Raw genomic sequence first — 24,343 nt, 5'->3', positions numbered from 1 at the left:
TAATAATAAATAACTACGTATGGGATCGGGTTTATTTATAATTCTAACATTATATAGGTCATGGGTTCGATTCTCACTGACATATGTAAGGATGGGGTGGGTTAAGTGTAATACCCCGAAAAATCCAAATTAAATTCCGTGGATTTTTAGAAATGATTTCACGATAGTGGGAGCGAGTACGAGGCTCGGAGAAGTTGTGGAATTAGTTCGAACGATTAATTTTCGAAAAAACGAACGTTATTTAGGGGCTCGCGAAAGTTGACTTTTTATACGTTCAAAATTTGGGAAAACTTTCTTCATGAAAGTTGTAGAGCTCGTCGATACGATCGCGTGCATATGCGGAACGCAAAAATCGGAGTTCGTATGAATTAGTTATGATTTTTTGAAAAAGTTTCCAATTTAGTATAAAGCTTCCATTTTTGGAAATTTCCAAAAATAAAAACAGATTTTTCCAAAATTGGAAAATCTGCTGCGATTTTAGTTCCCCGCCGGAAATCGCCTCCAAAACTTCGATCGACGATTTCTTCCTCCTCCGGCCACCGATCCTCACCAAACTTCTTCCATTGGCTTCGTATGGTCCTTGCGCACCTGTCTGTGGCAGCCTTTCACGGCGGCGCGGCCTGTAGCGGCGGCGGCAAGCCCGGTCCGATTTAAGCTCGATTTTGGTCAACGCCGGTTTTCTCCTAGCTCCGGCCACCAAAACTTCCGATCCTTGGCTCCATGAACTCCCCTCAACCTGCTGATCATCATACTAGGAGGATTGCACCTAGAGTGACCGGTTTCACGTTCGTCGGAGCTCGGTAAGTTTTCAATCCGAAACGAAAATCTTTCGATCGGTATATCTCGAGCTGTAGTGCATCGTTTTGATTGATTCTTTTTCCAGTGGGTTCCCCTTGATGTTATTAACAACTCTCTAGAAGGCATCGAGGCCTGAAATTGAAGCTTTGACGTCGAAATCGAGCCTTGCCGGATTCTGCAAAATTCTGGAATTTTTCCGACCACCGAAGCTTTCGATCGGTATATCTCGAGCTACAGACCATATTTTTCTGTGATTCTTGAACCAGTGAGTTCTTCTTGAGTTTCTTAACAACTCTTCAGAAGGAATCGAAGCCTTAAATTGACGTTTTTACGTCGAATTGGAGCTCGCCGTTTTCTGCAGTTTCTCGCCGGTTTCTGGAAAATTCCGGCCACCTTCATACTGTTCAAGGTAATTTTCGACCCCTTCCGGTCATTTTCAGACTTCGTGCTAGTTATGAAAGTTGTTAAGCATGATGAGAGGAAGAAGAGCAGCCCGGCCCCGACACCATTGGTGGTGGTCGGCGGCGGCTCTGCCACTAACTCCGGCGGCCCTTTCCGGCCACCTCCGGGGATCAAAAATATGGTTTCTGTACATTTTCAGATTCTATATTTCAATACGATCATTTTGATATATTATGCGCAATTTTTGGATATCGTATGATGAAGTTATGAATTTTTAAGTTTCGATCGATTTCGATCGTTAGATTTGTGATATGTGAAGTTAGGACCGTCAGATGGACTTGTAGTTTTGATATGATGATCTTATGACTGTCCCAGTGGCTTTGTGTGGTCATGGGCGAAGATCCGACCGTTGGATCTTCGTATAATTGAGAAATGGTGATTCGGAAGGCGATTCGTGAGAATCCGACCGTCAGATTTTCATATAATTTTGTGGAGATGTTTGTAAGGATGATTCGAGAAGATCTGACCGTTGGATCTTCATTATAATTTTGGAGGATGATCCTAAGGGCGATCCGTGAGGATCTGACCGTTGGATCATCATTAAATTAAGATTCGACCGTCGGATCATCATATAATTAGAATCCGACCGTTGGATTTCAGTATATGTGTGGTTTATGAGTAATTTACTAAGTCAAGATAGTATCTGATTAGGTGATTGACGAATCGAGTTGGTGGACGATTCAGATGGATATGTGGCTTTTAGAAGACGCAGCTGGAATTGGAGGTGAGTAAACCTCACGTGGTTCATATTACGAACCCAATATATTTAATTGCTTTATTTTGCAATCATATGAACTATTGTTGGTGTATTAGACATTCCTGTGTGAATGTCTGTATATATATTATTACGTGAAATAATATGTATTGTTGGAGTTGTGTTGAGTTTATTGTTGAGAAACAATATATTGTGAGGGGTATTGAGTTTATTGTTGAGAAACAATATATTGTGAGGGGTATTGAGTTTATTGTTGTGAAACAATATATTGAGAGAGATGTTGAGTTTTATTGTTGAGGAACAATAAATTGTTGTGATCTGTGGAAGATCAATAGGTCACGGGGTGACCATGGCATACTATCAGCGAACCACGCTCTCGCGCCGGGTAGGTGGAACTGAATAGTATTAAATCGTGAACCACGCTCTCGCGCCGGGTAGGTGGAAACGATCAGTTAGAGCTCTAGTCTGTCTGCCAAATATTGAGTGACCTTATGGGGGAAATTGAGAGTAACTCATAAGTGTCTATATATATATATATGAGAGTGAGAAAGTAACGTGGGTTTGTGGTGGTCTTGTAATTTAATAAATCAACAGTTCTTTCTTGTTTACTCATACTAGCTGTCAAAAGCTTACCGGGTTTTGTGTTGTTGCAACTCCCGGTACACTATTCAAATTGTGTAGCGGGTAATCCTACAGGACAGGAGAACCAGGACGGTGATCGTGCGGTTAGAGCAATTGTTAGAGTTTTACAGCAATTGTACGTTGTGAGGTGTGTTATGCTCATTTGAGCTTTACAATATTGCTTGTGAGAGTGAATTGTAATAATGAACTCGAAGTTTCGAGATTTGGATTTTGTAATTGTAATTATTCATGTTTCGGATTTGAATTTATTATTCAAAATTCGGGGCGTGACAGTTTGGTATCAGAGCGTAAGGTGCATATTTGGTGATGTGTCAATACCTTCCGAGTGATGGCCCGTCTGCAGCGGATCCCCATCGTGTGCTCTTCGGTATTGGCTAAGTCATTGGGTATGCGTGAGTGTTGGGAGTTGTTTAGACCGCTAGGTCGTTTTAGGAACGTGAATACCTTCCCTATAGTATTGACTTGGTTAATATGAATTTGTATTTGACTTATACTGTGTTTTAAGTGTTATACATGTATTAGCCAAGCATACTATACTCCTTAGGTGATGGATATTCGAAGGGGTTGTACTTAGAACCTTACAGTTGTCTTGTAGGTTCGTATGGGAATAAGTTCAGTGGCCGCGAGTTACAATCCTTGAGGAATAGGAACCTCTTGATTCAACTCTGTTAAGTCAACGAGGATTGTTTTATGGAAGTGAGGTTCTTTTGGATGTTGAAGTGTTTGGTTGAAGGCATGATGTGGACCTATGCACATACCTAGTGTGGATACGAGTATTAATGGATAGAAAGTTTGCCTTCTTAAGTTGGACGTACATATGTTTTTGGATGAGATATACATGTCAAATAATAGATATCTTGTTTTGTAACGAGATGTCTTAGTGGGGTTTTGGTAATTGGCATGGGTGATGTGTTTAAAGTGGCTTTGAGATAACTATGCTAATCTTGTGTGAGATTGAGTTATTAGTATAGATTGAGAAGGTTTTGTAGTGACGCTATATACACAACGTGATGAACTTTTAGAAGGAAAAGTTATGAGTAAAGGTATGGGTTTTTCCCTGATGTCTATAGTAGACTTGTGCATATGGCAGCGTTTGTGGCAGTGCCAGTAATGATTTTGTAGCAGCTTTCGTAGCAATGCTTATGTGATAGGCAGCTTGTGTAGTAGTGCTTGTGTGGCAGTGCTGGTAGTGCTTTAGTGGTAGTTTGTGTGACAAGGAATTTTATGGGGGCTAGATAAAGCTAGGCTTTATCTTGATTGTATTCTAAGTGGTAGGACACCTGTAAACAGGGATTGGAAATTCTCCGTTTGGACACCTTGGTCTGTTGACCTGACTATGACTTGTGGACATAGTTTTATTTAAGTGAAGGAAATTGATTTTGTGAACTAGTTTTCTTAAGTTTTGGATCGTAGTATGGAGTTGGACTGAAGTGAATTTGAGGTTGTTGTGTTTTAAGTTTAAGTAGGCGGGACACTTAAAGTTTTGAAATGGAATTTGATCTTGGTCGGTAATTAATGGGGAGATTTAGAGTCAACTCTCTGTAAATGTTATTAGATGAGGGTGTGTTTCTGTGGTGATGGATTTTAGGAGAAATGGTTAAGTGCAATTTTGGGTATTGATTGTAGTGACATTGTTGGGTATCCATAGTGGTTCAAGTGAATTACTATGCGATATGGAGTTTGATTCGGTTTCTAAATCGTAAATTCATAGGGTATGAATTGTTGTAAGTTTAATGGAGAAATTAATAGAGGAAATGGTTGAGATTTTATAAGATTTGTATGAGTAACTCTAAGGATGTGGGTTTTTCCTAGCCATCTCAGGATGTGTTTAGCTTTATTAAACCCTAATTCTAACGACAAAATTGTTTGTGTTTGGTTTGACTCTAAGGATGCTAGCTAGACCCCTGTGCAACTTAATTGATTGTTTGTGATAAATCATTATGATTGATGTGTGCAGTAGAGTTGTTTATGGTTTTGAAAATAGTATTGGGTGACCAAGGTTCGATCCTTGGTGTTGTTGTTGGTTAAACAAAAAGAAAAGAAAACATGCACACCATCTTATTGATTTAATATTACAAAAAGGAAATTGGAACTACGCTATACTAAGCCTAATTAGTAGCTCCGGATGGGTTGAGGCTGAGCTCAAGAGAAACTGGAGATCCACGGTTGTAACCGCCTGAGCCACCAGAATAGTAACCAAATGCGCTACCTTCCTCGGAAGTAGTCTTCGGGTTACCAAAGACGTCCTCGCCGTGCACGGGGAACAGAGGAAGAGTTTCAACCTCCTGGTGATCTCCTCCTCGTTGTTGCAGGGATGTTTGTCCTCCTGTTGTGCCAAAAGAGTTGTACTGGTATTAGTGTTGAAGTGTGAGGAAGAATATGAAACAAAATTTAAATCAAGAAATCCTTCATTACCAGTAGAATCGGTGGAACCAAAGTTGAGATTAATGGATCTACCATCATCAGTAGAACTAGTGGACCCAAAATTGATGTCAATGGATCCACCAGCTGGCCCAAAATTGATGTCGATGGATCCACCAGCACCAGTAGAACCAGTGGACCCAAAATTGAGATCAATGGATCCACCAGTACCAGGAGAACTAGTTCCCATGGGCACTTGAGCAGCCTGATTGCACCTCTTCATCTGCTTCTCTCGAGCCCTGACATTCTGGAACCAAAAATAAATGTTCTTGCCCTCAACCTGTCCATACTGTTGCAGCTGGAGACAGATCTCGTGAATCTGCTCTGTAGTTGGGGTCTTAACTCCCTTGTCGTAGTAAAGATCCCTGAGGATCCTTATTTGATCTGGAGTAGGAACCCACCTGGCACGGCTTCGCCAGAAATCTGTGTTGGCACTACTCCCGGCTGCTTGGTTGTTTCCTCCATCCTCGATTTGTTGCTGGGTTTGTAGCTCCATTAGTTGCAGAGTTCGTGGTTCCATGGTGATGAGTTGAGAGGAAGTGTAAATTGAAGAACGAAGTTGTTGAGTGTTTGTGGGAGATTGACCTTAGAAGGATTAAGGTCGATGAAGGGGTATTGGAGATCTGAAAGTTCAGAGGAAAGAAGAGATCGAATATTCAAATGGAAGAAAAGATCTGAGAGAGAAGGATTGAAGATTTGAGAGTGAAAAACTGGGGATTTGAGAAGAGAAAGGCTGAAGAGTTGAGAGAGCAAGGCTTGAGCTCGGAAGAAAATTTCTTTTCCTTTGGAGTGAACAGTCGCGTCTCCAGAATGCACCTATTTATAGAACAAGGTGAGCAGATCTCCACCGTTGGATGAACGATCACAGAATTTGAATCCACGCGTTGGATTAAAGTCGCCCCGAAACCCGGAAAAGCTGTTGGCGCGTGTTGAGCGTGTAAGGGGACCGAGGGAATCTCGAGGCGCTGTGGCAGACAGCTGTAGCCGAAAGCAGATTTGACTGCCGTAAATCACGGAAGGGATAAGCCGTGACACAAGTGGGCCGTACTTGGGCCTGTCTCGGATCAAGGCATCACTGTAGCTGTGGGAGGAGGCCTGATGGGCCGAGTTTCAGAAACAGTTTTGGACATGATGGGCCGAGTTTCTGAAACAGTCTTGGATGTTTTGGGCCGAATTGTTGAAACAGTTGAAACAGTTGGTTAAATAAAAGGATTGGTATGGATAATAACGTGAGCAGCCGTGCTCGAGTGGTTGAGTGTAAAGTTCGTGTACAAGAGGTCTGAGGTTCGAATCTCGCCTCTCGTTTATTTTTATTATGTTCGTTTATGACATAATAAGTATAAAATTTGTACACATTATATTAAGCACAGCTTGTGCTCCAGTGGCTGGGGACAAAGGTTTCGTGCAGCAGGTTGAGGTTTCGAACCTTGCCTCCCCCGTTATTTTATTTATGTCGCTTATGACATAATAAATATAACACGTGAGCATATATTAATGAAGGCAGCTCTTGCTTCAGTGGTTGGGAGCAAAACCTTTGTGTTCGAGGTCGGGAGTTCGAACCTTACCTCTTACAAATATTTTTGGATCTCGTATATGCTTGATATACGGACGTATATACGGTATGTACGGTATGCATACGTATATATGGTCTGTACGGTATGCATACGTATATACAGTTGTACGATATGCATACGTATATACGGTCTGTACGGTATGCATACATATATACGGTATACCTACGGTATGTACAATTTCATACCGTAGCCGAGCTGGAAGTCGGTGGGCCGATTGGTAGGCCCAAATAGTAAGCCCAATTGTTCGGCCGATTGGTAGGCCCAAATAGTAAGCCCAAATTGGTTGGGCCTATTCAAAATGCATTCTGTTCGGCCCGATTGGTAGGCCCAAATGTTAAACCCAAATTGGTTCGGGCCGGTTCGAAATGTGGATGGTTCGGTTTCTTCGGCCCAATTGGCCAGCCCTAATGCTTAGCCCAAGGATTGAGCAAGCCCACGTCATCATCACTGGGTGACATATTTTATTGGTGTACTTTTGGGGATGATTTGTTTTGAGTGATGCATCTCTATTGTTGTGTAGAATAGTGCATGCTTAAGTTTTACTATAGAGATTTACCGTGATGCTAATGGAGTAGCGAAACGCTTTGTGGGAGTCTTTATTGTGCTTGTATGCCAGTACAGGGTGATGATCTATGTGAGGATCTATGAGATAATCTCTGTGAAGATCTAAGTGATGATCTCTGTGATGATCCACGTGATGATTTAGTGTAATTGATGTGGAGTGATGTTGAGCAGTTGTTTTGTGAATTTACATCGTGACGAAAGGATTTAGTGGCCATAGGAATGTATTTTTATACAAAGGGCTGTGGCTTTGAAGATTACTACAACTTTGGGAATGATAGAGATTCGATGATTAGGTCAACCTTAATTGAGAGGAATTGACTTACGCTTAAATTTCGGGACGAAATTTCTTTAAGGAGGGTAGATTGTAATACCCCGAAAAATCCAAATTAAATTCCGTGGATTTTTAGAAATGATTTCACGATAGTGGGAGCGAGTACGAGGCTCGGAGAAGTTGTGGAATTAGTTCGAACGATTAATTTTCGAAAAAACGAACGTTATTTAGGGGCTCGCGAAAGTTGACTTTTTATACGTTCAAAATTTGGGAAAACTTTCTTCATGAAAGTTGTAGAGCTCGTCGATACGATCGCGTGCATATGCGGAACGCAAAAATCGGAGTTCGTATGAATTAGTTATGATTTTTTGAAAAAGTTTCCAATTTAGTATAAAGCTTCCATTTTTGGAAATTTCCAAAAATAAAAACAGATTTTTCCAAAATTGGAAAATCTGCTGCGATTTTAGTTCCCCGCCGGAAATCGCCTCCAAAACTTCGATCGACGATTTCTTCCTCCTCCGGCCACCGATCCTCACCAAACTTCTTCCATTGGCTTCGTATGGTCCTTGCGCACCTGTCTGTGGCAGCCTTTCACGGCGGCGCGGCCTGTAGCGGCGGCGGCAAGCCCGGTCCGATTTAAGCTCGATTTTGGTCAACGCCGGTTTTCTCCTAGCTCCGGCCACCAAAACTTCCGATCCTTGGCTCCATGAACTCCCCTCAACCTGCTGATCATCATACTAGGAGGATTGCACCTAGAGTGACCGGTTTCACGTTCGTCGGAGCTCGGTAAGTTTTCAATCCGAAACGAAAATCTTTCGATCGGTATATCTCGAGCTGTAGTGCATCGTTTTGATTGATTCTTTTTCCAGTGGGTTCCCCTTGATGTTATTAACAACTCTCTAGAAGGCATCGAGGCCTGAAATTGAAGCTTTGACGTCGAAATCGAGCCTTGCCGGATTCTGCAAAATTCTGGAATTTTTCCGACCACCGAAGCTTTCGATCGGTATATCTCGAGCTACAGACCATATTTTTCTGTGATTCTTGAACCAGTGAGTTCTTCTTGAGTTTCTTAACAACTCTTCAGAAGGAATCGAAGCCTTAAATTGACGTTTTTACGTCGAATTGGAGCTCGCCGTTTTCTGCAGTTTCTCGCCGGTTTCTGGAAAATTCCGGCCACCTTCATACTGTTCAAGGTAATTTTCGACCCCTTCCGGTCATTTTCAGACTTCGTGCTAGTTATGAAAGTTGTTAAGCATGATGAGAGGAAGAAGAGCAGCCCGGCCCCGACACCATTGGTGGTGGTCGGCGGCGGCTCTGCCACTAACTCCGGCGGCCCTTTCCGGCCACCTCCGGGGATCAAAAATATGGTTTCTGTACATTTTCAGATTCTATATTTCAATACGATCATTTTGATATATTATGCGCAATTTTTGGATATCGTATGATGAAGTTATGAATTTTTAAGTTTCGATCGATTTCGATCGTTAGATTTGTGATATGTGAAGTTAGGACCGTCAGATGGACTTGTAGTTTTGATATGATGATCTTATGACTGTCCCAGTGGCTTTGTGTGGTCATGGGCGAAGATCCGACCGTTGGATCTTCGTATAATTGAGAAATGGTGATTCGGAAGGCGATTCGTGAGAATCCGACCGTCAGATTTTCATATAATTTTGTGGAGATGTTTGTAAGGATGATTCGAGAAGATCTGACCGTTGGATCTTCATTATAATTTTGGAGGATGATCCTAAGGGCGATCCGTGAGGATCTGACCGTTGGATCATCATTAAATTAAGATTCGACCGTCGGATCATCATATAATTAGAATCCGACCGTTGGATTTCAGTATATGTGTGGTTTATGAGTAATTTACTAAGTCAAGATAGTATCTGATTAGGTGATTGACGAATCGAGTTGGTGGACGATTCAGATGGATATGTGGCTTTTAGAAGACGCAGCTGGAATTGGAGGTGAGTAAACCTCACGTGGTTCATATTACGAACCCAATATATTTAATTGCTTTATTTTGCAATCATATGAACTATTGTTGGTGTATTAGACATTCCTGTGTGAATGTCTGTATATATATTATTACGTGAAATAATATGTATTGTTGGAGTTGTGTTGAGTTTATTGTTGAGAAACAATATATTGTGAGGGGTATTGAGTTTATTGTTGAGAAACAATATATTGTGAGGGGTATTGAGTTTATTGTTGTGAAACAATATATTGAGAGAGATGTTGAGTTTTATTGTTGAGGAACAATAAATTGTTGTGATCTGTGGAAGATCAATAGGTCACGGGGTGACCATGGCATACTATCAGCGAACCACGCTCTCGCGCCGGGTAGGTGGAACTGAATAGTATTAAATCGTGAACCACGCTCTCGCGCCGGGTAGGTGGAAACGATCAGTTAGAGCTCTAGTCTGTCTGCCAAATATTGAGTGACCTTATGGGGGAAATTGAGAGTAACTCATAAGTGTCTATATATATATATATATAAGAGTGAGAAAGTAACGTGGGTTTGTGGTGGTCTTGTAATTTAATAAATCAACAGTTCTTTCTTGTTTACTCATACTAGCTGTCAAAAGCTTACCGGGTTTTGTGTTGTTGCAACTCCCGGTACACTATTCAAATTGTGTAGCGGGTAATCCTACAGGACAGGAGAACCAGGACGGTGATCGTGCGGTTAGAGCAATTGTTAGAGTTTTACAGCAATTGTACGTTGTGAGGTGTGTTATGCTCATTTGAGCTTTACAATATTGCTTGTGAGAGTGAATTGTAATAATGAACTCGAAGTTTCGAGATTTGGATTTTGTAATTGTAATTATTCATGTTTCGGATTTGAATTTATTATTCAAAATTCGGGGCGTGACATTAAGGGTTTTTAAAAAAAAAAAAAAAAAATTACGTATGGGATCGGGTTTATTTATTATTATTATTTTTTTTAACCAAATCATTTATTCATCTCAAGCCAGAATGGTACGGATACATACCTTCCCTTGTCAACTCTAGGGCAAGTCTAGGACGTGGTATGCTAGCATCACCCATTAGACAACCAGTGCTCACATATTCAGCGAGCCTATGAACTATGAACATACATAGTAAATAGGCACAAAAACAAAACAAAAGTGCATAGGTCCCTAAAAAAATAGGGTATAACTTAGAAAGAAAAATCTATCTAACATAGAATTGGGCCAAAGGCAAAGCCCTAGTCCAAATTAGAGGCCCACTGGGAGGCTCAAAAGGAGAAAGCCCAACCCCAAGGCCCAGTAGGATTTGGAGCAAGGCCCAAAGGTTATCAGCCGCATGCGTTTGCCCGTACAACCCCGTGCCACCACCAATCTGCCATATCCGCACCGCGTCGACCACGCCCCAACCAGCCTCACCGACACAAACCAGCAAAACGACGCACCACTCCAGAGTCAGAAGATGCCGCCCGGATCCTCCAGATCTTCACTGCTGCACAGCTCCTCAGAGCTACGCCGCCGCTCCCCATTAGAAACCCCGTCGCCATGGATCTGCAGAGCTCAGTCCGAAGCCCGCCAACCTTGCACAACACAACCACACCCAGAGATCTCGTCTGGACCTCACCACCGCCACCCATCTAGATCCTTGAGTTTCAATGCCTCTCCCAAGACCTCCCCGGGCAAATAGCAAGTCCCATCCGGCAGAGGCCCATTAGCGGCAAGGCAAACCCTCACCGATTCCGAGCGCCGCCGGACGAGCAAATTCTCAAAACCTAGGTTTTTTTGAACAAGACGTACCGTGTCACAATTACATGAATATTTAAGATCAATTCATAAAACTAATATATATATATATATATGATCAATGGCCGCGTTGAAGTCTTTATTCTATACAATAAAAAAATACACCGGATGAATCTTTGATTTGCTGGCTGATGACTTGGGGGTTCGAAGAGTGTTGTTGGATGCAATTCAACCACAACATCACATCTTCAACCTCTTCAAAATATAGAGAACCCTTTTGCCGCCCACATTTTATAGGCAGAAGTGATACTCAATCATGGAAATATAGGGGTGACCAAATATTCGTCGGCAAAAGCGGTACTCAATTTTAAAAAAATAAATAAATAAATCGCGTGGTAAAAACTAGAAATAGAGAGAAACTCATACTTAATTGTGAATTTTTGAAAGAGACCTTCGCCAATAAAAATGTTTTCAATAAAATTAGTACCTTTTTTTAGGGTGGTGCTATTCACACACCATTTTTTTCTATTCACACACCTCTTCTAATCTTCTATTACTTTAATTCAAAATTTTTTATAAATTACCCTAACTACCCTCCCCTATAAATATGTTTCTTTTTCTTTTTTCTATTTGGCAATTCAATCATGAATCAACCATCATTATAAAATAAATCAATTTTTTTTACCTATAAATGAAGGAAAAATAATACATTTATTAAGTGGAATGACCTGTATTATTAGACAAAGAATATATTTCCCAGGTCTTCACCCGACTGAATCCAAATTGTAAAGTTTGTCCTTATACTTTGCAAAGTACGAAACCCAATGCTTGTTTGTTTTTGACTCTTAATCCAGGTGCATCATCCTCAAATAAAATTTTAAAAAAATGGAATCAGCGTTTTATCCACTTCAGCGGTTCAGCCACAAGCTTCCACACTGCAGTTGATGATGTACACAAAATTTGGAGATGCTCTACATAATATTGAATGCAATTAGTTACAATCTTCGTGTGGAGACAAAATTATGTTCTACTAGCATAATATAGTAGAATAAATCATGTTTATAATCTTAAGGCCATCATTATTAGGCTGTTGTAAAGTTCTATAGTTGCTCAATAGATTCAAATAAACCAAATAATTTCAGTTAGAATCTTACTAGGAATAATGGATTCAAAGGAGCTCGAATGATCACTAAACTCATTTTTTTTCCATGTCTCCATTGCAAATCAAATGTAAAATTTTCTCAAAAGATGGGTCTAAAGTTTCTTGTTCTACCATGATTAAACTTCAAAACATCATATTAGAGAGATAGAATGACTATGCTAGAGAAGTTTTTGATGAAAAAGAAAATAGGGAATCAAAAAGAGTTTTGAAGTCTTATGTGTCTGCGGGAAAATAAAGATTTAGAATTTGAGGATGATTGACTTGCCAAATAGAAAAAAGAAAAAAGAAACATAATTATAAGGAAGGGTAGTTAGGGTAATTTTTAAAAGAAAATTGAATTAAAGTAATAGAAAAATAGAGGGGGTGTGTGAATAGAAAAAAATGGTGTGTGAATAGCACCACCCTTTTTTTAATAGAAAATATATTTAGAATCCATGTTCTACAATAAATATTGGGCGTTGGATATAAATTTACATGAGCATGTCTAGTAGCTATGATCAATCACATGATAAAGCTGTTCATCTTCACTAACAACCACTTTTAGCCTGCCTTGCTCCCACAAAAATATAGAGCATCCTTCAGCCCTGGGTAGTTCAAAGAATAATTCTAAACATTCACTGTTCTTCGAACCAATAAAGCATAGATTGTGCAATCCATCCTGCAGCCTATTAAGAGTGATGGTAAGACAAACATTGAATTCAGTCGTGCTAAAATTCAAAATAACATCTGCCACCAACATTATTCCAAATATTCCAACTTGTCATCCTAAATACAAGCAAACTACAATCAAAAATGCATTGGGAAAGGGGGCGAAACCGCGAAACTAAGTGATCAGTCTCGCGTCCAACCAAAAGGAGCACTGAAATCGCAATGGATCATACGAAGCATGCAGACAGGTCCCAAGCCTGAAGCAAAGGCCAAGACACAAACCTACCTTTTTTGCTTTTGCTTTTTCCTCTTGGAGGAAGGCTTCTTAGATAACACTTTTACTGCGGTGGAAGTTCTAAACTCAGTAACATGAGGGTCTTCAGGCAGTGTACATAACAAGAATTTTTTGTTTGAGCCAACTTGGTTGGGAAACAGCTTCAGCATCTTCCTTCCTCTCATCCATTTGAGCATTATCTTCATGTGTGTTTTGCTATTCAATCCACTAACACCAGACTCCTGATGATTTCAAATTCAAAAAGACCTAATCAGAAACATGAACCTATAGAAAATCACAATTCTAGCCTTGTACTCCATATTTCTTTCAAAATAGAAGAGTTTCAATAATCATTAAGTCAATGATGTTTGAAAATAAAATGAAAACAAGTTTAGGAGCAGAAAGAGAACGAGAAAGTAGACATAAATATATCTGTTTGAGCATTGCAAATGCAGTAATAAACAGGTTAAGCACCCTAGCCTCATAATCTCATATAACAACTAGGGAGTAACAATGTCTAGACTTCAGAGTCCACAACAACAAGAAAGTATGGTCATCCTGAAAAGCTTTTACTATAAGCTCGAGAACTAAAAGACAACAAAATATATTGAGAAAATAAAGCTCTTACTTTCATTTTCATCATCACAATCTCACACAAGGTATCAGGCTGGAAACAAACCGAGATATCTAAACAATCCAGCAATTCCACTTAACCAGGTAACCACTCTCTATCTAATCTAGAGCTAACACCACCTCTTCCATCATCAGGAAAGTATGATCAACTAATCTCCTATATTTACAATTCAAACCATATTACTCTAGTCAATGACAACACCATTATATCATCCTTATAGTTGTGTAATCTTGGGCATATAAACCCCACACCCAATTGATAAAATCTCACACTCCAATAGGCAAAGTGACTGAAAATGAAAAATGGGCAAATGGGTTCAGGCAAAAATGTGCAAGCTTTACTAGAATCGTATATATAAAAAACCAAAAAAAAACCCACTTCACAGTTCACATTTTGTATCACAAAGCTGAAAATGGGGATCCTTTAAGGGGAGAAAAAGGCAGAACCTTGGCTTGAGCCCAAGTATTGGGGATGGTGATAGGTCCATGTTGCTTGACGACGTCGTATAGATCCCGAGCAATTGAATTCGCCTCCGGAAAGCTGACCTTAGGGTTGATTTTCCTCAAATTCTCTGCGCGTTCCCGAGAGAAGTACCTCGCAAACGACGCCGTTGCAGCTCTAATCAAACCACTCCCAGTACAATTAGTACTGCAAGAAGCCCTAATCGCACGACCAGCAAACCACATCGCTCCTTTTTGGGTCCTCACTGAAAATGGAGTCGGATCAGATTCAGTCAGGGGTTTAAAGTCTGAGACTTTAGAGAGAGAGAGAGAGAGAGAGAGAGAGCGCTACAAAACCCCTCGGTCACGTGCCTCTCACGTGCAGAACAATACGACTTTGATTTTTACGTCGTGTTCTTTATGCAACTGGAGAGAGGGACCCTTTTCCTAATTTGGGTCTGTTTCCTACTTGTGGTGGGTTTGCCTAGAAGGAGAAGGAGAAACAGAGGAGGATGTGTATAAATAGGGTTTCTGGCATCCCTGTTTGCCATAGTTACTGTTATTGAAGAGGTCATGACGTTTAAGGGTTTTAGATGGCTTAAGGCCTTGTGGCCGACTCGGAGATCAAGTAGGCTTCATCCGATTGATGATGGGGTTACAAATGTAAGGAATTTCATTACCGTGAATTCCTTTAACATGGAAATAGATGATGGTCCAATTCCCTTCCCCGCCGTTGCTATAAGCTCTAATCATGTTCAGAAAATGAGAAGTACTTGTTTGAAAGGCGAAGACTGTTCTATATGCTTGGAGGATTTTGAGACGAGTAACGATCATCGAGTTGTTCCCTTGCCTTGCGCACACTTTTTTCATACAATGTGCATTTCTAAGTGGTTCGAGATGAGCTCTAAACTTCAATGCCCCTTGTGTGGATCAACTATCAAGAATCCTCCCCCTTCTTCAAATTAACAATAGCGTCTATCTTGTCACCGGGTGACTAAGAAATTTGTGGTAACTATACTAATTTTTTAAGAGTTGAGATTAAAAGACTTATAATACATTAATTTAATCTCAACTCTTGGAAATTCTTATGATGCTTACTTGATGGATGAAATCTGCCTTGGTGTACTAATATGGTCGATCACTAGTTAGCAACTGGTGTTTTTTGTATAACTTGTGTGTTCACGCTTGGGGGCTTCCCATATTGGTTGTAAAGGTCCTCAGTAGTATTACAATTTGCTAGTATTATTAAACGTAGAGGAAGTTATATCAAAAGTATTGTAATTTGTATTTCACCTGTAATTTTGTTTATTTCTACAATGAGTATGCTATTAGCCACAAAATGTGTTGCTTGCTAGCTACGATGAAATTTTCATAACAAAATAAGTCTGTGCTAAGGTTTAACTGATTTAACACACTTTCACTTTTATGTAACTCGTGATTTTGTTTGTAAGTAGTTGTCTAGATCAGACCATTGAGCATCGCCATCGCTAATTACATCAACCGAAGACTTCTGAAGATAGTCCAGGAATACTGTACTCATTTATGCTTTAGCTAAAATTTTAGGCGAAAACATTCTCGTTATAGTAAAAAATATTCTTCTTAAAAGCTTTTTATAGTTTTGAGATACCAAACAATACTATATACAACAGAAAAAGAAAAAGAAAAGAAAAGAACACTTATACATGAATATCATTCATTTTGAAAAGTCTTCAAAAAGATAACAAACATACGGAGGATATTCAAATCTACAACACACTTTACATTATAAAACTTCCTATTACTATGAAAAAATGCATAAATAGGTGTCCAAGTTATTTTTGGCATGCATTTGACCATTTGATGCAATATTTTAAAACTAACTTTAAAAAGTTAATCATAATTAAACCCACTTAACCAAAAATTAAACCATGATTAACATTAAAAATGTAGTTTCAAAACATTTCGGGATTCAAAATTGTGCTTATTGTAATAAACCGCATATTCAAACTAGTCCACCGCTCTGCCATAAGCTGAGAGAAATTGAAAAATTCTCAGTCCTCCTATCCCAGATGCCTTCTTTCTCTTTTTCTCTGTAAATTACATTCTGGAAAGTTCATTTGGGGCTCCACAGTTCCACCCTTTTTGGTAAAGCTCTCTCCTTTTTTCCCATTTATTTACTCTCTGTTTTTTTTGTTTATTATTTTCTTTCCCCATCAGCTTTGTCTAATCTTAAAGCAGAATCTACCCAACTTTCCTTCCTCATTATTCTCACTCACTGTTTGCCTCTTTGGTTTTCTCTGCACGTTTCTGCCTTGTGTGACTTCTCAGATTCTCATCGGGTCCAACTCTCCCAAGGTATATGCTTCTTCTTGCTAAAGACTGCTTCTTTCTCTTTGATTTCTGTAAAGGCTTCTGATTTTTGCGGGTTGTGTACCCATTTGGATTTGAAGTTGTGGGGTTTCATTAGTTTGCTTGGGATTTGAGTTTCAGAGTGGTTTGATCTGATGGGATCTTAGTTTGGTTGATATCAGGTGTCACAGTTTTGATCATGTGAAAGATTGAATTTTGATTCTGCATAGCTTTTAATTTAATGGGACAATAGGAAATTCAGGAAACCAGTTCCTTTAGCTTGCTTAGCTTATCAAGTTGCTGATTGTTGGTTGCATGTATCTCAAGACAAAATGGAAATTTCTAAGATTCACCATGTTATTTGTACATGTTATTGGTTTTCGGCTTGGGGCTATTTTTGGGTGTTAAATACAAATTCTGGAAAGAATTTAGAAATTATGCTCAAATTTTGTGCCCTTTTCTGTTGGTTATACTGTGGAATAGGGCAGCATTCTGTTGTTTTGCAGTAGGATGTCAGTTGTGCCTGGTTACCCGATATCCTGAGCACTTACTTCAAGCTTGTAGTTACTTAATGATCTGGACATTTCTTAATGATATGAGCACAAAATTTGTTGCTATTGCTGTCTCGAAATAACTTGATGTCACGGCAGTCCTGAGAGTTATCTTGTGTAAAAACTTACAAGTGGTTATCTCATTAGTTCAATGAAGAGCTGTTGTTAGTTGTTACACATTTACGCATACAATTAACTTACCAATTCCCAACTGTATACCAACACTATTAAGTCTTTAACTATTATACTATCTAACCATATTCATTGTGGGCGTGCTTAATGTAGCTGATAGAGGTGATCTGTGGCTGATGAGCTGTAGTATGCCTATTAGTTTCCTAACATATGATCCTTATTCCTAAGCAGGGCTACTTTAAAGAATGGCAGATTCCGAGGACATTCAGCCTCTTGTCTGTGATAATGGTACTGGAATGGTTAAGGTAAGGGCTTACTTCTCTTTCATGTAGGAATGTATGAAAAGCTGGCAAGCATTCAGATTCCCTCAGTATATACTTGATTATTATCTCTTCAACAGGCTGGATTTGCTGGAGATGATGCCCCAAGGGCTGTCTTCCCCAGTATTGTTGGTCGACCTAGGCACACAGGTGTTATGGTGGGGATGGGACAGAAAGACGCATATGTTGGGGATGAGGCTCAGTCCAAAAGAGGTATTCTCACTTTAAAATACCCTATTGAACATGGGATTGTTAGCAATTGGGACGACATGGAAAAGATCTGGCATCATACTTTCTACAATGAGCTTCGTGTGGCTCCTGAAGAACATCCTGTGCTCCTTACTGAGGCACCCCTCAATCCTAAAGCCAACAGAGAGAAGATGACACAGATCATGTTTGAGACCTTCAATTCCCCTGCTATGTATGTTGCCATTCAAGCAGTTCTCTCCCTCTATGCCAGTGGGCGTACAACAGGCACGTAATTTGCTGTACCAGTTTGAAAAATTGAGACTGATCTCTATTTAAGTATTTGTTCTATTAGAATTCTTTACCACTAAGAGAACATAGACCACAGTAACTTCAGACAGCAACTTTGATAACCTTTTTTTTCTTACTACAACACATTTCCCAGGTATTGTGCTCGACTCTGGTGATGGAGTCAGTCACACAGTTCCCATCTACGAAGGTTATGCACTTCCACATGCCATTCTGCGGCTTGACCTTGCTGGACGAGATTTAACAGACTCCTTAATGAAGATCCTGACTGAGAGAGGGTATTCTTTTACTACAACTGCTGAACGGGAAATTGTACGTGACATTAAAGAGAAGCTTGCATATGTGGCACTTGATTATGAACAAGAACTTGAGACTGCTGCAAGCAGCTCCACAATTGAGAAGAACTATGAACTACCTGATGGTCAGGTAATTACCATTGGAGCAGAGCGTTTCCGTTGCCCTGAAGTCCTATTTCAACCATCACTAGTTGGAATGGAGGCAGCTGGAATTCACGAGACCACCTATAACTCGATTATGAAGTGTGATGTTGACATCAGGAAAGACTTGTATGGTAATATTGTGCTCAGTGGTGGGTCTACTATGTTCCCAGGAATCGCTGATAGGATGAGCAAGGAGATAACAGCCCTTGCACCAAGCAGTATGAAGATCAAGGTGGTGGCACCTCCTGAGAGAAAGTACAGTGTTTGGATCGGAGGATCCATATTGGCTTCACTAAGTACATTCCAGCAGGTACTGCTTATACTGCTCCTCAGATGACGATATCTGCTATATCTGATTTCTATTAATTTGAACTGTGATAGTATTCCTATTGATCAGATAAAATCTAGGATGTTAACTGTGAGTTTACTAACAAGACTTTTAAGGTTTTATAATCGGAAAACCAGTGGAATCCCCTCCTGATATTCCCGCGGAATAAGATAGTCTATATAAGTTGCTCTTGTTCTTAACTACTTATCGTTTAAGATCAGGTTCAAGTGTGACAAATTATGACATAAATTGCATGTTAAGATGACCCGACTCTTCTATTTTCATGAATTCTTGCAGTATTTTGTTTATGTAGTATGATTCTAGTATCAATTTTCACTGTTGTTTTGCTCGAATGCAGATGTGGATATCTAAGGCAGAGTACGATGAATCCGGCCCATCCATCGTCCACAGAAAATGCTTCTAGACATGTGATCATATTGTCGTTTCTCCCTTGGATTGTGTGGTTCAATTGGCATTGTCAGATTATGGTGTGCTTCCTGGTCTCCTTTTTGTAACCTTGTTTTCTTTCTTGTTGCTACATTCACTCTCATACTGCACTAGTTCTTATATCAGATCAGTAGTCTATGCAGTTGTTTAATTTGTACACATTGCTTCTGTTGTATGTGCTTTACTGCTTTTCTCGGTTCCTGAAATACAATAATATGATAGTGTCATTGATCAGGTTGTTCATTTCCGACACTTTATTCGGGAAAATGGAAACTACTGGAAAATTAGCAATCAATCAACCCCTATAAACACCGAAAATTCTTTTATACACGGCAGTGCAAGTTCACATACACCAACTGTGTAATCTCAGCTGTCTATATGTGGAGTCCGTTATTTATCACTCAAAACCGTTCAATCTCTGCGGTGCGTGCATCGTGTACCGAAGACTCTCCCTATAAACACACATAGACGGATAGACCCGCATGACTTCAGTTCTGGTTTTTCACTCATCAATAAAGACCGAAGGCATTTGTCGTAAAGCCGAAAAATAATGGACGGTTATCAGAGAACTGCAAGGCCCATGTGGAAATCTGATCAGGAAAGATACTAGATATCACAAAAGTGAGACAACCCTTTAACTAGAAACAGGACCGGGAATCATGTATTCCGCTGAAGAACTAAAAGGTTGATTACCGCTAAATTTACGCTAATTTATCACATTTGACCTGGGGAACTATGTATTCGATCTGGTGGAGCCGCTGAACTTAAAGATTAATTACCGTTAAATTTACGCTAATAATTTATCAAAATTGTTTATCAAATGATGTGTCTGTGCGTTACTTGATCTGATCTGAGCTTGACCGGAATTTCATTCATGTCCGGCTTGCATTATTTGATGAGCAAATTAATTAGGTGATAGAGAAGCTATTGTACCATTAATGAATTTAAAAAGCTTCAACTCAAGCCAGTTTACATACATGCATTTAGTCTACAATAGAGCCGTTCACGGAGCAATACTTTCCGGCAAGGGCGGTTGGTCCTCCACCTCGGTGGATTGCTGCGGCGGCGGCGGCGGAGGAGGAGGCGGAGGAGGGGAGGAGGGAGGGAGGCACGTGCGACGGCACGTTGGACAAGAAGAGTGAGAAGACAGCCAGGCTTGTATACAGTGGGCGTGGAACCCATGCTTACACCTCTCCAACACCCTTATCCCCTCCCCATCCACGAACTCCGACAAGCAAATGGCGCACTCCGCCGCTGCCCCCGCCAGCTCCGCCTTCATCTCCGGCGAGTACACCAGCGTGGGTCCCCCATCAAAGCAGGGAGCAGCGGCCGCATTGGTCTTGAGCTGCACGCGAGCCAACTCGTGATGCGTCTGGGTAGGGTTGCTGCTGCGGCGGTCGAGCTGCCCCTCCACTAGGTGAGTGCCGCGGAGGAAGCAGCGGATGGCGGCGTTGAGGCCGAGGGCGCAGATGAGAGCCGAGAGGAGGATGATGAGGACCATGGCTGCGTTGGCCTCGAACTCTTTAGAGCCGGAGTAGGGCCACCAGCGGCAGGCGTGAGCCACGCATGGCGGTGGCGTCGGAGGTGGCGAGGTGGAGAGTGGTGGTGGAGAGAAGTGGACTGTGCCGCCGAACTCGGCTACTGCTGCTACTGCCGCCTCTAGTAGTATTCTCGGTGGTGGTCTCATTTTTCTGTGTCACCTAATCAAATAATTAACTGATCTCTATCTGCTCCTCTGCTCTTGATAATTAATTAACCCCGAGTTTTGCAGAAAGGGAAATGTTCTTTTTATTTTTTTGATGTGAGAGAGAAAGTGTAGAAGGAGAGGAGAGAGAGAGAGAGAGAGAGAGAGGTTGCGTGAGAAGAGAGGAGAGGGTGGTAATTTATAAGGGTAGAGAGAGAGAGAGAGAGAGAGAGAGAGAGTGAGGAGGGTGAAGCAAGAAATGCATACGTGCACTTGAGGTTCTACATAATTTTGCCTTCTGCAACAAATTTGTCATGTTCTTATATTCATTCATGGATTTTCACATGTGTGGGTCATGCCATTCAGGAAAAGATACCCTCATCCATCTGTTCTAGCAGGGTTCGAAGTCCAGATGTAAAAATACCCGCCAATTTTTCATGCATGTAACCAGTGATGATGTGCCCATATTCTAGGTAGGTATAATGTTTGAATTTACCATGCATGTCAGTTAATTACTAATTACGCGTATTGAAAATTTACCGTAAGTCTAAATTATCACGTATTTTATAAATGATTGCATGTATTTGAGGTTTATCTTAAATTGAAATTTAACACCCGGATTATATAATTCGAGACTCGGCACAAATCTATCATATCTATTAATACTGTCCACGACTATAGTAATTGCGTGTATTTGAGAGTTACTATAAGTCCAGATTATTAGTCTTACTGTTCTATGAGTACTTGGTGGTCTAATCTTTGATTGGTTGTTTGATCTCGACATTTGACATTTACTTGGGGAATATTACACTAACTACTTATGAAAAATGAACAATATAGCTGAGCTACAAGTCTCTGCTCAAGTTATAATTTACGACTAATTATAGGGTTTAGAAAGAAAGAAAGGAATGATTCTTACACTAAATACAAAGAGTTGAGCATAGAACCTAATTTTGGTATAGAACATCAGATATTTCACCTAAAAGTCTTAGCGATCGAAAAATAAGTTCTATTTAATAAGAAACTAAAACAAAAGGATTAAGATCAAGACAACGAACCCTACAACATAGAAAGTCATTTTCCTTTGGAATCGAAGCACTCTTAAAGAAAAATACTTGTTCTTAAAAGGAAAATAATGTATTCCTGAAAGAAGGAATGGGGTTTGGTCCGTTTGGAATTCGACCTTTGACTTCACACTAGCGTAGTTTTGTTGAAGGAAAAAGGAGAGTGTTTGTTGAAGTTGATTCTTGGTTTCTCATTAAGGTATTCTAATTCAAGACGAGAAGCAATCAAGCAATAAGCAATAGTTTTTCTTCTTTTCCTATCTGAAAGAGACTGAAAGAAAGAGCGACTCTGTTGCAAACTATGTCTTGTTTTGCTAGAGAAAGGAAAACCAAGCAACAAAGAGGAAAGAACAGGGAAAAGCTTGGGAAATGTATTTTGATGAAAACATAGTCGTACTTGGTAGCAAGTAGGGTTATAATTTTCGGTTTCCATGTTTTGCTCGCTTTCTTGCACATGGTTTGACATTCATTGTGGACGTTTTTCATGAAAAGTTAGGATTTATTACATTTTTTTTTCCAGAAATTAATGAATTTTTTGAATCATACAAGTTGCCGTTAGATCTCATTACATAATATTAATGACCGATAATTTTTTAAGAAAAAGACAAATTCAAGGTTGTCTTTTACTTTCTAGGCATTAAGGGTTACAATTAGGGTATCATTATCGCTAAAGTTCTTAATATTTGATCTGGTGAAGCACACAGTGATTTCGAAGTTATGGAAATGAGGGTTGAGGGAAAGAGAGTTGGGAGTGGACGTATATGAGTGGAGTTCGAGAGTTCTTGAGTGTTTTAGTATCGGATATTTCAGACAACAAAAGTGGTAGAGTTGAACTTTTGGTAAAGGAAGGAAACAAATAAGTAAAAGTGGTGAAGGAAAGTACGAAACCAAGAGTGACTCGGTTGATTGCAACCCATGTCTTGTTTTGGTAGAGGAAGTAAAACCAAATAAGAAAGAGAAAAAAAAACAAGGAAAAGCATGGAAATGTAATTTTAGCGATTCACTATAGTTGGTTATGGTGAATGGGTTTGTAATTTTCAGTTTTCACATTCGCTTTCTTGCATGTGATTTGGTATCCATCATTTTATGAAAACTCAAAATTTATTTAAAATATTTCACAAATTGAATAATTTTTAGAATAATGTGAATCGTAGTTAGATCTCATTAAATGATATTTTATGATCGATACATTTAAAAAAAAATACAATTTCAAGATGTTTCTTTGATCCATTGAACTTTAAAGACTTATAACTAGCATTCTCCAAAAAAAAAAAAAAAAAAAAAAAAAAAAAAGAGAGAAACTTATAACTAGATTGTCGCTTTCATGAACATATTCTTAGTATTTCATTTTGTGAAGCTCACAGAAATTTCAAAGTGGATGTATTTTGGGGGTAACTGGGTAAGGGCAAGAGGGTTGGGAGTGGGTGTATGTGAGTGGAGTTAAGAGATTGAGTGTTTTAGGATCTGATTTCTAACTGTAGAGTGAAACACAATATAATAAGAAGTCATAATCATACAATCCCTTCGTAGTGACGGGATCCATATATTGATATATATCCAAAGTTCCAAACATACAATGATCCGTAAGAAAATTTCATTTACATATATCTTTTATCATTTTCTTATAATCAAATTCAATTTTTCCGCCAAGTACTATTTGATTTAGTAACTTAAGTTTCTTTTTTGTAAATGAGAGGTCGTAAGTTTGACTCACAAAAGACCAGTCGTTAATATGATAAAAAAAAAATTTGAATTGTCCCTTATGATTCTAAAATTCATAATTAACGTGCCAAATATTTACTTTTATCTTATTTTTCTAAAACAAAAGCTAAATTTAAACAAAAAGAAATATTTGATTCATTTGTATATTAATCAAATTAACCGGAATACAGGATATAATTGGTCCCATTGAGCTTCATGTATATCTGAACTCCTTTTCCTTGCATTTAAAACACACTAAAGATTGAATGGCTCTTCTGGATATGATGATGAAGATGACGATGATGGAAGCTCTCTCTCTCTCTCTCTCTGTGAAGTTTCTCAATGAAGCCTTGATGTAATGATGTAACAAGTTGTAAAGAAAAAGATTGAGGGGATTAAAAAAGCAATAATAATCATAATGATAAGGTGGAGAGGTGGGTGGAGTAGATAATTACGCAAACAAAAGGTCTTTTGTGCTTTGTAATTGGCTGATTGCCTACGAAGAACGGTGTGCTTTTTTACCTTCTTGTCTCAG

The 24,343-nt window shown here is 39.6% G+C and overlaps 3 protein-coding genes and 2 long non-coding RNA genes across 5 annotated transcripts; 3 read left to right on the top strand and 2 right to left on the bottom strand.

Moving 5' to 3' along the window:
• Window positions 1-121: 121 nt before the first annotated feature.
• On the top strand, window positions 122-4,134 carry LOC133706990 (uncharacterized). The gene is made up of 3 exons (XR_009844854.1): window positions 122-800; window positions 884-1,207; window positions 1,576-4,134. It is a non-coding gene; the product is annotated as an uncharacterized LOC133706990 (long non-coding RNA).
• A 3,347-nt stretch (window positions 4,135-7,481) lies between these two features.
• LOC133707013 (uncharacterized) lies at window positions 7,482-9,896 on the top strand. Its single transcript, XR_009844865.1, has 3 exons — window positions 7,482-8,233; window positions 8,317-8,640; window positions 9,009-9,896. It is a non-coding gene; the product is annotated as an uncharacterized LOC133707013 (long non-coding RNA).
• A 3,107-nt stretch (window positions 9,897-13,003) lies between these two features.
• LOC133745215 (uncharacterized) lies at window positions 13,004-14,647 on the bottom strand. Its single transcript, XM_062173247.1, has 2 exons — window positions 14,325-14,647; window positions 13,004-13,486 (listed from the first exon to the last, which is right to left on the bottom strand). Exons 1-2 carry the CDS (start codon window positions 14,562-14,564, stop codon window positions 13,253-13,255), a joined length of 474 nt encoding a protein of 157 aa, XP_062029231.1. The 5' UTR covers window positions 14,565-14,647; the 3' UTR covers window positions 13,004-13,252.
• Window positions 14,648-16,329: 1,682 nt separating this feature from the next.
• Window positions 16,330-19,593, top strand: LOC133742598 (actin-7-like). The gene is made up of 6 exons (XM_062170285.1): window positions 16,330-16,442; window positions 16,626-16,652; window positions 17,561-17,634; window positions 17,730-18,123; window positions 18,281-18,894; window positions 19,271-19,593. The coding sequence occupies exons 3-6, from the start codon at window positions 17,575-17,577 to the stop codon at window positions 19,334-19,336; spliced, it is 1,134 nt and encodes a 377-aa protein (XP_062026269.1). The 5' UTR covers window positions 16,330-16,442; window positions 16,626-16,652; window positions 17,561-17,574; the 3' UTR covers window positions 19,337-19,593.
• A 674-nt stretch (window positions 19,594-20,267) lies between these two features.
• Window positions 20,268-21,329, bottom strand: LOC133742599 (RING-H2 finger protein ATL79-like). The gene has a single exon (XM_062170286.1). The coding sequence runs from the start codon at window positions 21,044-21,046 to the stop codon at window positions 20,363-20,365; it is 684 nt and encodes a 227-aa protein (XP_062026270.1). The 5' UTR covers window positions 21,047-21,329; the 3' UTR covers window positions 20,268-20,362.
• Window positions 21,330-24,343: the final 3,014 nt, after the last annotated feature.

Source organism: Rosa rugosa, chromosome 4 (genome assembly GCF_958449725.1).
Source record: "Rosa rugosa chromosome 4, drRosRugo1.1, whole genome shotgun sequence".
In the NCBI taxonomy this organism is placed as follows: domain Eukaryota; kingdom Viridiplantae; phylum Streptophyta; class Magnoliopsida; order Rosales; family Rosaceae; genus Rosa; species Rosa rugosa.
This window is presented reverse-complemented; position numbering and strand designations above follow the sequence as displayed.